The 13355-nt window shown below is 31.3% G+C and overlaps 1 protein-coding gene across 1 annotated transcript in view; it reads right to left on the minus strand.

Annotated features, from left to right (window-relative positions):
- The window catches only part of LOC136271946 (uncharacterized), a 32438-nt gene extending 28682 nt beyond the window's left edge, over window positions 1–3756 (minus strand). Inside the window, exons 1-2 of the mRNA XM_066072542.1 lie at window positions 3691–3756; window positions 1246–1383 (exon numbers count right to left, since the gene is read on the minus strand). Coding sequence (XP_065928614.1) covers window positions 1246–1368 — 123 coding nt within the window. The 5' untranslated portion in view covers window positions 1369–1383; window positions 3691–3756. The remainder of the gene's footprint in view (window positions 1–1245; window positions 1384–3690) is intronic.
- Window positions 3757–13355: the final 9599 nt, after the last annotated feature.

The following is a 13355-nucleotide window of genomic DNA, read 5'->3' on the forward strand; positions in this document are numbered from 1 at the left end:
GTTTAAGATGGCCTTCTACATCCATGCGTATTTTTCTTTCCACCACACTAACAAAAGAAATCTAAAATCTAAAAACTCGGTAATTGAAATATAGCCAAATGACTTTTATTTCATTTTGCTTGGCAAAGGTAGACGGATTGTATTTCAAGTGGTACTCTATGATAATTAATAAAAAGGATTTAATGGAAATTTAAATACATTCAGGAGCAATGACTACTATAAAAAGGGGGCCTCAGATCCTTTCGGTATGAATTAATTAAAGACCCCTCTACTTGTACTGAAGACAATGGTAAAAGTTTAGATTCTCTATCTTTTATGGTTTCAAAGGAGTAGCGATAACAAGCTTTCCGTACACAAGGGTAAAAACTTTGCAAGTTCTGGGAGTAATCAAGCAAAGGGTTATTTCGTACTATAATCTTAATGATCAAAAACATGATTAAAAAAATGATTAAATATTTCTAAAAATAAAAAAGCTGTCCCTGGAAAATGAGAGAACAAATATAAACATTAGAATTACAAATTATTCAAGCAAATAACATTGTTTTTTATTAAACTAAGAAACTTTGCTAGCTTCCTTATTTTTTTGAAATCTTACATGTAAGTTTTTTAACATTAAACGAACTGACATTGCTATGCATAACTGGTTTTGTATAATAATGTAATTTTATTCATATTCCAAGACCTTTAAGAGATCGTGAAGGTGGGTTAACTTCTATCATTGAGTGTTTTGTTTTATTTTGTTTAATGATCATGACCAATCAATTCAAATGAACATGTTGATGTTAATTGTTTCGTTTTAAGAAAGTCTTTAAAAATCTTCTAATGAGATACCAATCAGCATGAAAGCTGTAACATATCTGGAAACATCCTCAGGTAGTGTAAATTAAAAGCTGTTAAAATAATGACCCTCTGGGGTAGAGTGGGGCCACAATGGGTAGATTATATTTTTTCATAGGAATATATAGAGTAAATATTTGAAAAATCTTCTTCTCACGAACCATTTGGCCAGGACTTTTTTTGTCAATTAGAATTACCGATCTTTGTTCCGAAATTGGTCATGAATTCAGCATTGCTATTGTCAACATATATTTTACTTTTATAGGTAAATAACAATAATTTAAATGCGTTTTCAGCCTTTTTTGGTATTTGATGTAAACGTTAGCGTTTATAATTTTCTCTTCAGACCGCAGAAAAGATGGTGCAGAGCGATAATCACATTTCATTGTTTTAAGAATCAGACATTACCTTCATGCTATAGCACATGTACACTGTTATGCAACTTGTGTAGAGCATAACCCAGTATATGATCCAGTCACAACAGGGACAGGTATTGGCGTTTTCAGTCGAATTGAATGACCACCTTTGCATTTTGATATTTTGTACCTAAAAAAATAAACGCATCAGTCTATATTAAGTTGGTACAAATACACCTTGTTTTGTTAATATCCTACATTGCAACAAAATCGAAATGTATTTCTTTCGCTCCCATGACATATGAAGTAGAAATAATACAAACGAAATCCTTGTTGCAAAAATGCCTGGCTCTCTTTGACTAAAACGTGTCACGCGATTAATCCCATAGAACGTTCCTGTACATTTCGACAGAGGTGGATTTTTTTAAATATCGGAAATACCCTAGAAATTACATTTTGAGGTTGTCTTCTATATATCTGTTGATCTGTAAATAAAGGCAACGGCATTGTGTCCAAAACTTTTTTAAAATGTTGTTCCATTTAATACACAATATAGGTTTTGTCCCCTGCGAAATACGAACTTTATTTTCATATACATGCATTTTAGTCCGCCTTTTTCTGATTTTACATGAACTAATTAGTCGTACATGAAATAAAAAACAACAACATTTGTTAAAGCTTTTTCAATACTTATTTCATTTTACATAATTTTGGTAAAAAATTCTTGTTATATCACTTTCTTGTGATAAATTGTCATAAATTCCTTACGTTAAGAAACTAAGGAAACAAAGTCAAGAATTATTAAAGCAAATCCCTTGTATGCGATTATACCAATAAACTTTGCTATCGTTTCGAAATGAAAAGTTTCTTCTACATATATGGTAAACGAATTGACAATGTGTTTGAATAACTGTTTTTGTGTAATAATAAAAACTCATTCATATTTTAAGACCTATAAAAATTCATTAAAGTGGTTTAATTTTTAGCACTCAATTTCATTCTGATACAGTAATATTTAATGGATGTGAAAATTAGTATATTGCTATTTTTATAGTTGAAAACAATAAATTTATTGATTTTGTTTAAAAGATCATGCTAAATTAATTTTATTGGACATTTTGATTTCCATTGTTTTATTGTTAGAAGATCGTCTTTAGCAAATGAAAATTTACTGCGCTACTCAAGTTCTGAATATAAAAGGACATTCAAGAATATATAAATGATCATTTATAAGAATTCGGAATATCCGTTTTTACCTTGTACGACTTAGTTATCTTTTTTTAAAGTATACACAATTTCTGTTAAAGTTTAAGACGGCATATTTTAATAACTGTTTGATTGTCATGGAAAATTTGCAACCAAAATTATATGACAATCTTTTTAATGCACATCTACTGAATTCACAATTTTTAACAAATTGTTACAAGTTAACGCTTACTTATTTTTGTTGAATAGTATAAAAGACACGAAAATCAAGTGGTCTTAACTATCTGCTTTCACCCTCAAGTTTGAGCTTACACTTTGGTTGACGTCCAGTTGAAATGAGACACACATGATACTTTCCTGGGTGTTTTTAAATGAAAATATTGCAAATTTATTTCAACTAACAACCTATGTCTGCCAAAATAAAATTTTCATATAAATTGCAATATTGAATCCCCGCGAGCTTATTAAATGTTGCAGATTTTAACGAAAAACATTTGCTGAATTGTGGTTTATAAACATAAACGCACATAAAAAGTTCAATCGTATGAGTAAAATTTTAATGGAGCAAAAAAAAAAACAATATGAAAATGTCTACCTTTAAATCAACGGTAACCCTCCCTACCATATTTCCCTATTTGATTGAAAAATGGCTTCATCTTTGCTGTACGATGCAAACAGCAAAGGGAAGATCACTCTAACTGCTTAACTTTTCTATTTTAAGGACGGTTTTACACACCTAACCATGTAAGTTTATTGTCTATTGCTGATTAAACTATTAATCATTGGCATAAATGAACCTAAGCCATGAACAAATAATAACTCAATCTAAATAAACTAACATTGTACATTTTTATTTCATTTGATGCATTTGAATTAAACACCGACAATGGTGCTACGGTAACATTAAAACAGAAACTGTATGTTTAAAAAATACCTTTAAAGGTATTTACAGTCGTTCATAATCTTCTTTCGGTTTGCTTTGGAATTTAGACGGGTATATTTAGATTTAACAATACAATTTATAATGTACCTGTATTACATGTTTACAAATAAGAACACATTTTTAATTAACCACAAATATACAAAATCATATAAACCAAGTGTAAAAGCAAAAATAACAATAATAGCGAACATAACAGTTTGGTTTCACTTTCGTTATGAATATAGATAATGAATTATTTTTTTCAATCAATTGATTATTGTTCAAACACGATCTCATTAACGCAGTAGGAATTGTGGCTTATACAATAGAAACTCTCCGTGTTTTCAGTTTAATGAAATTGGCATTTACCTTTGATTTCCAGTCGAACTGTTGCTTTTCCGGTTAGTTTTATTTTCCTTCCGAAATAGCCTTGGGGTTTTTTTTGGAAAGGAAATGTGGTGTCTTTATTTTTAGCTTTTTCCCACGGTTTATAAGCACAGTATTTATAATCTATACTACTATATCAAAATAACAGACTCGAATTTTTGGGCTTATACCGAGGAACCGGAAGAGTACTGTCGTTTGTTTTACACATTTTAAACATTACTGGTATTTGAAGATTACCAATTTGTTTTTATTTTTTTCTCAATCAAGCTTCGCTAATTAATTATCAATGAAAAGTCCATTACCAAAACCGGAAATCATGTGGATTTTTTGATTTTACAATCTTGAGTATGCGCGTTACAATCACGCTAAATCATGGTAGGCTCCTTAGTTTATGTTTCCACAATATCACATTTGTATGGATAAAGGATATTCTAAATACATGTAAATTTTCATTGAAAATTTGTCATTTGTTCTGTTCATCAAAGGAAATACGGGAGATAACTATATATCAGTGCATTGTATAGGAAAAATCTTGAAAGTACCGGCATATCAGCATGGTATGTAAAGAAGCGAGCAAAAAGGTTGGTGAAAAAGTGTTGAATTCTTCCAGTCGGGATTCTTCATTAATATGAATTAAATTTTTGGGTGTAAAGGTATTTACGTCCTCAAAACGGTTTGTTATAAATAATTTCACTGATAGTTTCAATGGATCTTTATCAATTTTCTCCAAAATCGTTTCCGAGTGAATCTGATTTTCTTTTGCTACATTACGGGTTTATAAGAGGTATTTCAACTGTGGTGAAGCCTGTGCCTAGACACAGTTTGATTATTCTAACTACGCAGAGTGTAGTGAAATTAATAGCATTATTGTGGGCTTAAAGCATGGTTATGTAAAGTTAAACAATACGGTGTGTCGATGTATCTATTTCGTTAATATCCTATATATATATCATATACAATGTCAAACAGTGCATGCATTGGTCAATGTCTAGTAATGATAAAGATAACTAGAGCAAAGCTCGTTGCAAAGCAACGAGTGGGTCTTCCGTTAATGTCGAGAGTAAAGCTAGATGTTCCTGTAAGAAGCAGAGTTTTTAAACCGATAACAATGGAAACTTAAACAAAAAAATTAAAAATCGAATAATTCTTGGTACGACTTAACAAAATCCGAATGATTTGGAATACGAATTAACAAAAACCTTTACTTTTTCAAGAACGACCTTACAAAAAAAAATCCGAACGTGTCAAAATAAGACTTAACAAAAATCGAATTTTTTTTGGTACGAGTTCATTTCACTTTGAACATTCCGCTATTTTTTTAAACCTAGAACGCGGAATCAAAATTTCCGAAAAAATCGATTTTTAATCCCCAATATCTCTGCAATGCATCGTCTGATTTTAAAACAGATTTCAGATTTGAATTTACCATTGCAAATCCTATAAAATTGTAGTATTTTATTACTTTGTTAAAAAAAATGAAAATTTAAAAAATTGGAACTACTTCCGGTTTTTAGCAAAATTGATGAATAAAATTTTACCCCCCCCCCCCCCCCCCCCAGTACATTATAGAAATGATACATCTATCATCAGTAAAATATCAAAGCGATATCTTTACAGTTTACGAAGATTTCTTCCGGACAAAATCACTTTAAAAAAAATTAAAAATGGCCGCCAAATTTGAACGGAAGTGACGTAAATGTTGATACTTTAACATCGTTGAGGCACAGTGACTTTACAAAAGGTCTGAACATTTCATTGTAATCGTAAGAAAACTTTTTGAGATATAAAGCCGAGAAGGAGTCAGAAAAAAAAATAATAATTAAAAGAAAAACAAGATGGTCTTCCGTTTCCAACATTGGAAACGGAAGACCCTAAAAAAAATCATAACAAGAACATCTTCTGCATACATATTTTTTGAATACTTTAAGACACTATCATTGTTGTCCCAATTATAAATATTATGGGTCCCAGCGTTAGTAACCTAGCGTAGTCCGTAAAACAGTGAATTCTGGTTTTATCAATTAATGGTCGTCTGTTGCACATTGTTACACAGTATTTCCCGTAAAAACGTTATAATACATTACCATCAAAAGTATCATGAGAGGTCCAATGTGAGAAATAAATTGTTAAATTGTGTATAGTTAATAGCACATTTAAATACTTGGAATGTTTTGAATTGGTATATCACTAAACAAGGAAGTTGATTATCTATAGATATTACAATACGTTAAGAGGTTTCGTAAAAATTGAACCATGCGTCATATTTTAAAATGAGCAGGAATGGAATAAATTGAGGATATAAAATTTGGAAATCATTGATTAATTAAAATGCGTTTTCAGGAAGTTATTTTAAATCGTATTGATTAATGCGATTAAACTATTTTGATATCAAATACATTTAAAACATGTTTGTAACTTTGATTATCTTCACCCTCGGGATGAAAATCGGCTTTCTTTCAACGGAACTTAAATGCTCTGGGTAAGTAATAGTTTATTAATTTCCAACACATTATCTCCGTAAACATCATCATCATTAATAATTTTCATTGAATTATTCACAATAAAAGTGACCTTTATCAACGTCTCTGTCCTATAAACTTCCACCCGTGACCAAGTCTGTATGTAAATTAAATTATTTATACAAAAAGTATATATATATATATATATATATATATATATATATATATATATATATATATATATATATATATATATATATATAAACAGTAGTTAGTCTTTCTCACTATTTTCGGAGATATTATGATGGACTTTGTTCTACTATAATTGTATATTGAGGTTCCCAAAGTCATTGATCTGGTGCATGTACATGGCATACAGTTTTTTAAAGTGATAATGCATATAATTAAAGCAATACAACGAGCACATTCCATGATAAAAGTTTGGATCTTAGAAGTGTATAAATATATGTTTGTCATACTTTTATTAGAGAAGCTATTCAGATGACCGAATTGAAAAAGTTACAGATATGTTGTCAAGTAGAACAAATGGTTTGTTAAATGCATTTTTAAGAAGTGATTTTACCATTCTTTTGTTGAAATTAGTCCACTAGATTAGATTTTTTTGCTATGTGAAGTGCATGCTAACGTTGTCATATGGTTCTAGGACCGGCCTGAGGTTCCCAATGGGGAAAAATGTTTTAAATATGTATTTCCTTCAATTTGTTTTATCATGGTGTTTTGAGTGTTTAAGACGTCAAAAGTATTTAGGATAACCCACTGGCGTCCCGGAGCGGTTACAGCATGCACTTTACTTTGTATCTACCAAAACCCACGTTCATTTACCTTAAGAATGGCTTGATTACTCTTGATTTGATCTCCAAAATTTATTTTGTTGATTATCTCTCTTATTGGACGACCATTTGTAAATATAGATGTACAATGGTTGAATTTCTAAACCCTTACCTCATATAAAGATACAAGTACATTGGTTGATATGATAAGTATCATTTTTGTCATTCTCTTCAAATCCATTTACAATTTGTTTTTTACTTTTTGTTGATGAGATCTCAACTCCAAACCATATATGATGGCTAATCATGTCCCCATGTAATTGAGATAATTGCCAAAGGTCATTATCAAATTACGTCATATTTCATTGTAACAATAAAATTTGACTTCAACAGTCTGTTAACAAATCAATATATTAACTTGTATAATAACAACAATTAAGCGCTCATCGATCTGCAATCATTGCTATAGCTAATTTCTGTTGATTAGTAACATATGTTTAATGTGTATACGAAAATATTTATATGCACATTCTGTGTACTGAAAAATGAATGCATACTTGTGTTGTTACATGTTATATCATGCTATGAATATTAAACTGGACATTATTGAATTGGTTCGTGCAGAAATGAGACACAGTGACCTCAAAACATAACCCACTGGTTCATTTTTAATCTGGAGTCGCTATTTTTTTTTTCAATTTCATAGCGAGGTCAATTTTTTTAAATATAAATTACAGCTTATCAAACCGTAAAACAATAGAATAGATATTAGATTTAATCAACTAATGAATACGTTGATTATGTTATAAGTACATGCAAGTTATATTAACTAATGTTTTAGCGACTTAATTAATAAGTCAGTAGTTAATAGTTACATATTTAATTAGATAATTTTTTCTTCGCTCCCTGATAGGGAAAAATTCAATCATGAAAAAGTGACAATAACAAACCGTGAACCATCTCAAAAGTCCATAAAACGAAATACAAATTCAAAGCAGAGCAGCACGGACCTCCAAATAGATAGAGGTAGGATCAGGTGCCTATGAGGAGTGAGCATCCTCTGCTGATGTCATAAAAGGAAAAAAAAGAAACAACACTGTGCCGGATAATTATGCCAGTGCCAAGGTGGCATTTTTGCACCCGCTTAAGCTGCATATATCGAAAAATTCAAATATGCCATATGATAGACCATTGCTTAAAGAGTTAAAAACCACCTGTGTTGTCAGTGTATCTCACCTGTCAGGTAAGATATTTACCTTTCAAAAATAAATTCCTATAGGAAAATAATTTTTCCCATAGGAAAAACAATATTCCTATAGGTAATTTGAAATTTCCTATCGGAATACAAGAACTTCCTATAGGAATTTCAATTCCGATAGGATTTGATAAAATCCGATAGAAAAACTTAATATCCTATAGGAAAACTACATGTCTGAATCAAATTCCTACAGGAATTACCATTCTCCTATAGGAAATATAATTCCTACAGGACTTTTAAAAAATCCTATAGGATTGTCAATATTTCCTATAGGAGAGTCAATTCTCCTATGGGAATTATCATTTTCCGATGGGATATTAATTTTTAAAGGTAAATATCTCACCTGTCAGGTGAAACACACTAAAAACAAAAGTGGTTATATAATCTCTAGACAATGGTCTATTATTTGGTATACATGGATTTTTCCGAAACTGCATCTTAAGCGGGTGCAAAAATGCCACCTTGGCACTGGCATAATTATCCGGCACAGTGTTAAACGTTGATGATTTGCTCTGTTTGCGATGGTCAAAATACAAACCTTAAGCAAACACAGATCATCATTACTTTGGAGGTAGGGTCAGGCTCCTAGGAGGAGTGTGCTCTTCTCACGATATTTGAGATTTTGTATAATTCTTATCTGATTGCAATTTTCTTGCATGTCAACATAGTTATGTTGCATGTTGACATAATTATCTTGCATGTCAACATAATTAGCTTGAATGTCGACATATTTGATAGAAAAATAACTTGCACACAAGGGGCAGAGATATACCACCATAGATATGGAATGAAAATGCGAAACTGTGGCCAAAATTTTCACTTTCGGTTTTGTGCTTGAAAGTAGAGTGAGTTCAGAACACGAAATGTCAGTCGAAAAGAAGGTGATTGACCCCCATCAATTGCTGAATATTTGCATGGTATAATCCTATGGTAGTTTATGGCAGTTGCGCGGGACTGGAGCGTGGTGCTGGACCCGTAAAAATGTGAAAAAGGGCAATTTTTCAGAAAATTTTGAGACCGTCCCTGGCTATAAAGTGCTATATGTAAGTTGTACTTGTTTTATTCTGAAATGTTTGAAAATTCTCAAGAGTCGGGACTATGTGTCCCCTGCATGCAAACCAATTTTAGCAAATTCAAAAATTCACTGAAAAATTAAATCACATATATGAGCACTATCTGCCTCACATTTTCTCGACCAAAAAAAAAAAAAGACAATGTTTGCTTAAAATATAATAAATAAATATGTTCTCTATTAAGATTATTTACATTTTTGGATTAATGCCAGTTAGTTAGCGAACCTAATATATCAATTCATGCACAATGAAAAAATTGTGTTGACAAATCTACAGTATAATATATGAAACCTAGTGCCTAAATAAATGATTTACATAAATGCATCGGACGTCATAAAGGCCCTTTTTTCTTTTGTGTAGGGGATGGGTATTTTATTTATGAGCAAAATATAAAACGTCTGCATGGTGCCTATGGTGTGGATATACGTTTTAAAACGGCGACCATGCATGTGGGGGAGAGGGGGGGGGTGATTGGACCTACAATGTTTTTGAAATTTTAAATACAAAAAAACTTTTTTGGGGGACAGTGTTAACAATTAATGTGAAATAAGATACTAGGATATATGAAGTCCAAAAAAGGTAGACATCCTGTTTTAATTTATTTGTTTAAATGGCATGATTATATGGTAAACTTTGAAGTCGTCTTTGTTGATCAGAAAGGTCACTTTAATCTTCGGTTCGGGTTGGCTTATAAAGACTTACATAATATATATTACACACAAAAAAAACCATCACAAATTAAACCCATTGATGTGTTAAGTACTTTTTCCTGCGCTTGTGTGTCCTATCTTTCATTGAATGTGTTTGAGTATATATCTGTTGGTACATGCTTATTTGCCTTGACAATAACTAAATTAAACCTTCATAAGTCATCATCAATACGTGCATTTCTGAATTTAAGTTTAATTCACGATCTCTGCATGTCCTTAATCCTTTTAAATTTGAAAGGTCAAAGAAATAAAAATAAAAGCTGTTTTGGCCTTTACAAACAACAGAAACTTTATGGCTAAAAAGGAACTAAAAAGGACAATTTTTTTTTTGGTAATTTTGTTTTCAGTTTACAATTGATAATACGATGCATTTTCTTTGAATGCGTTTACTTAAAATTAAGGGCATATTAGTAACTATCGAAAGTGTCGCGTGACGCGATTTCAAAGATCGAATATCTTTTGACTCTGTGCGACAAATAATACACGTCGCTTTAGTTTTTCAAACAGAAATAACAGGAAGTGATATTTGTAGATGTAGATTTTTAAGCGGCGTTCGAACTTTACCATCATTCAAGGTACATTAATTTGAACTCTTTTCCGTATTAACATCTGCATCTTCTGTATAAAGGGAAGTACCTGATGCCAGAATGGCAAGAGGACGAACAACTCTAACCGACCCACCCAAACCATAATCTATAAACTTCCCCCTGTATTATTGGCTTAAGAAATTTCACCAATTTACACGTATTTTGCAAAGAAAGAACTGCATCTACTTTGCATTACTTCTCCTACAGTTGTACGATTCCTTATTGATGTTCTGAAAGCTTAGGCAGATTTTTTCTTACGTAGCACCTGTCTTGAGTAACACGGATTGAATTTAAGCGTACTTACACTAAAGTATAGTTCTGGTGTTTTTTTTTTTTACATGTAGTGAAGTCTATACTTTTTCCATAGATATCTTTAATTCAAAGAGCAATTGTGCATCTAAGGAAGAACATTGAAGAATAATATACAAAATGCACAATGGTGCAAAAAAGGTGTTTCTAAGTGCCATTTCTAATTTAAAAAAAAGAAACAAATATGTTTACAGATAGAATCGAACCAGGGCACAAACACATTAAGTGTGACATAGCCAGCGTGTAAATCCCCTGAGCTATCCAGGACTTAAACTTAACGATTTTAATAAAAGCCACAAAGATAGAAATCAAAATTCGACGCAAGGACCAGGGTTCCCTTTGTCACAGATTGGCCGTGTAGGTTGTCAGAAAGAATAACTAGTTGAATAATTAACTACATTTTAATACTGTTCAATACATTTGGTTATATTGTAATTTAAGTTTTACAGAGAAATATATTTAAGTTTTTTGTGTGTCACTTATTGGCTGGTCCGTAATGGCGGCCTCGGCGGGCTCACAAAACCATCCGTCCGTGTATCCGTGTAAAACAGGCCAAAGTTGGTGAATTGTTGAATGATGAATGTTTAAGGTGGTTCCATTTTCTGAAGGCTGACTCCCTTGAATACTGAATACTGCAATACTGGGATCTATTAATAGTATACATTTCATAACTGTATATACCATACATTGGGGTTATATTCTATGCACGTTTTTCCACATACATTACTTTACACATATACATTACATGTATTTACTTATATTATACATGCATGTATTACGTATATATTTTATACTTTTACACATACTATATATATTATACAAATAGCATGTTAACTTATACACTGAATTCACGCAATTTGTTTAGTCAGTAATACAAAATATCCCAAAGATTCTGTATCTTCAATTTATTCAACATAAACACGTCTGGAAACAGACACCAGTCCTTTTGTGGGACATTCTGTGAAAGCTGGAAAATTATACCAACAATAAATGAACTGTTCATATACCAAAATTATACATAGGTATCAAGTCATCATATGATATCATACATATCAAAATTTTACATAAAGGAATTGAGTTTTACTGTTTATAGTTCTATATAAAAGGCCTAGAAAATCTGCACTAAACATGGCATGATACTAAACATAGCGAGATTGTTAATTACAGATATAAACCAAAATTCAGTCTTATTACTGACACATTATGAAAATTATCACCAGCATAAACTACTTATAATGTTTTAAACTTACATGGTTGCCTATTAAAATAACTCTGGATGAAAACTGTTGAAGGGACTTGTGTCCGAAACTCGTGCTTAAAACACCGGAAGTATATAATAGAAAAACAAAATCAGCATGGGGAGAAAATATAATTCCGGAAAAAAATACAATGACACAACACAATTACTATACACACTTTTTACAATGTTTACGGAGCATTGCTACTTTACAGTTACTTTGTATACTTTATAAACATTACCAGTTGTTATGTACTTAAACAATATGGTAAGTTTAAAACAACTTTATGGAACAAATGAACAAAAACACATAAAGGAACTTGGCTGTCATTGGCTGTCAACAATAAACACACTTTAAAATAAAACTCTCTTACCTCAGAGGTGAGAAGAACCTGGTTAGAAAATACTCAGATGTAAATATTTTGTTGGACAAACTCTCTTACAGGACAGCATGTCCTTCTCAGGTGCCTGCTACGCCCAAACTGACTACACTAGCAATATGATTTCTTTCGTTTGAGGTACGAATTAGACAGAAATCAATTTCTGCTTGGTATAATAATGAATTAATTATCCGGATATATAAAGTTTTCATTCGATTACCTGTTGTCTCACCTGGTTCTTAAGAACCGGTTTATTAGCAAGGCTATATAAAGAATTGCTCAGGTGTTAAATACCAATTTAGGACGACACGTACAGCGGAAAGTTTAAATTTTCAGAATTGTTTTATTAAATAGATAAATCATGTGATCCAACTTTATGCCATAATTATGTGTGTGTACATTTAATATGCCAAATATTAAATAGCTGCAGCGTGTCGTTGCTAATTCCACACAATGTGTTGTTATTTACTAGTATCATAGTATTCAGCTTTCATTTGGAAAGTAATGCATGGATTTAAAGGAGAAAGGTTATTTAAATGCCTAACCAGTTGAGTTATTTTAACGTACTAAAAATAAATCTATGGACACCTGATGTGATTAAAAATATTTAGCCTATACAGGTAAAAACTATGGCAAACAGTTTCGACATTAAATGTGACACCCTTAAAAATATATATGATTTTTTTAGAGGCAGGCCGGCCTTGAAGGAAAATAGGCCAACACCATGCAAATATAAACCATTTTATTTAGACAAAGGTTATTTAAGCCAGCTTTGAAGATTATTAATAAAATTGCAATAGCAATATAATAGGTTCAAAATGCAGTTTGAAAAATTTAGAAATA

This window comes from Magallana gigas, chromosome 9 (assembly GCF_963853765.1).
Source record: "Magallana gigas chromosome 9, xbMagGiga1.1, whole genome shotgun sequence".
Classification (NCBI taxonomy): domain Eukaryota; kingdom Metazoa; phylum Mollusca; class Bivalvia; order Ostreida; family Ostreidae; genus Magallana; species Magallana gigas.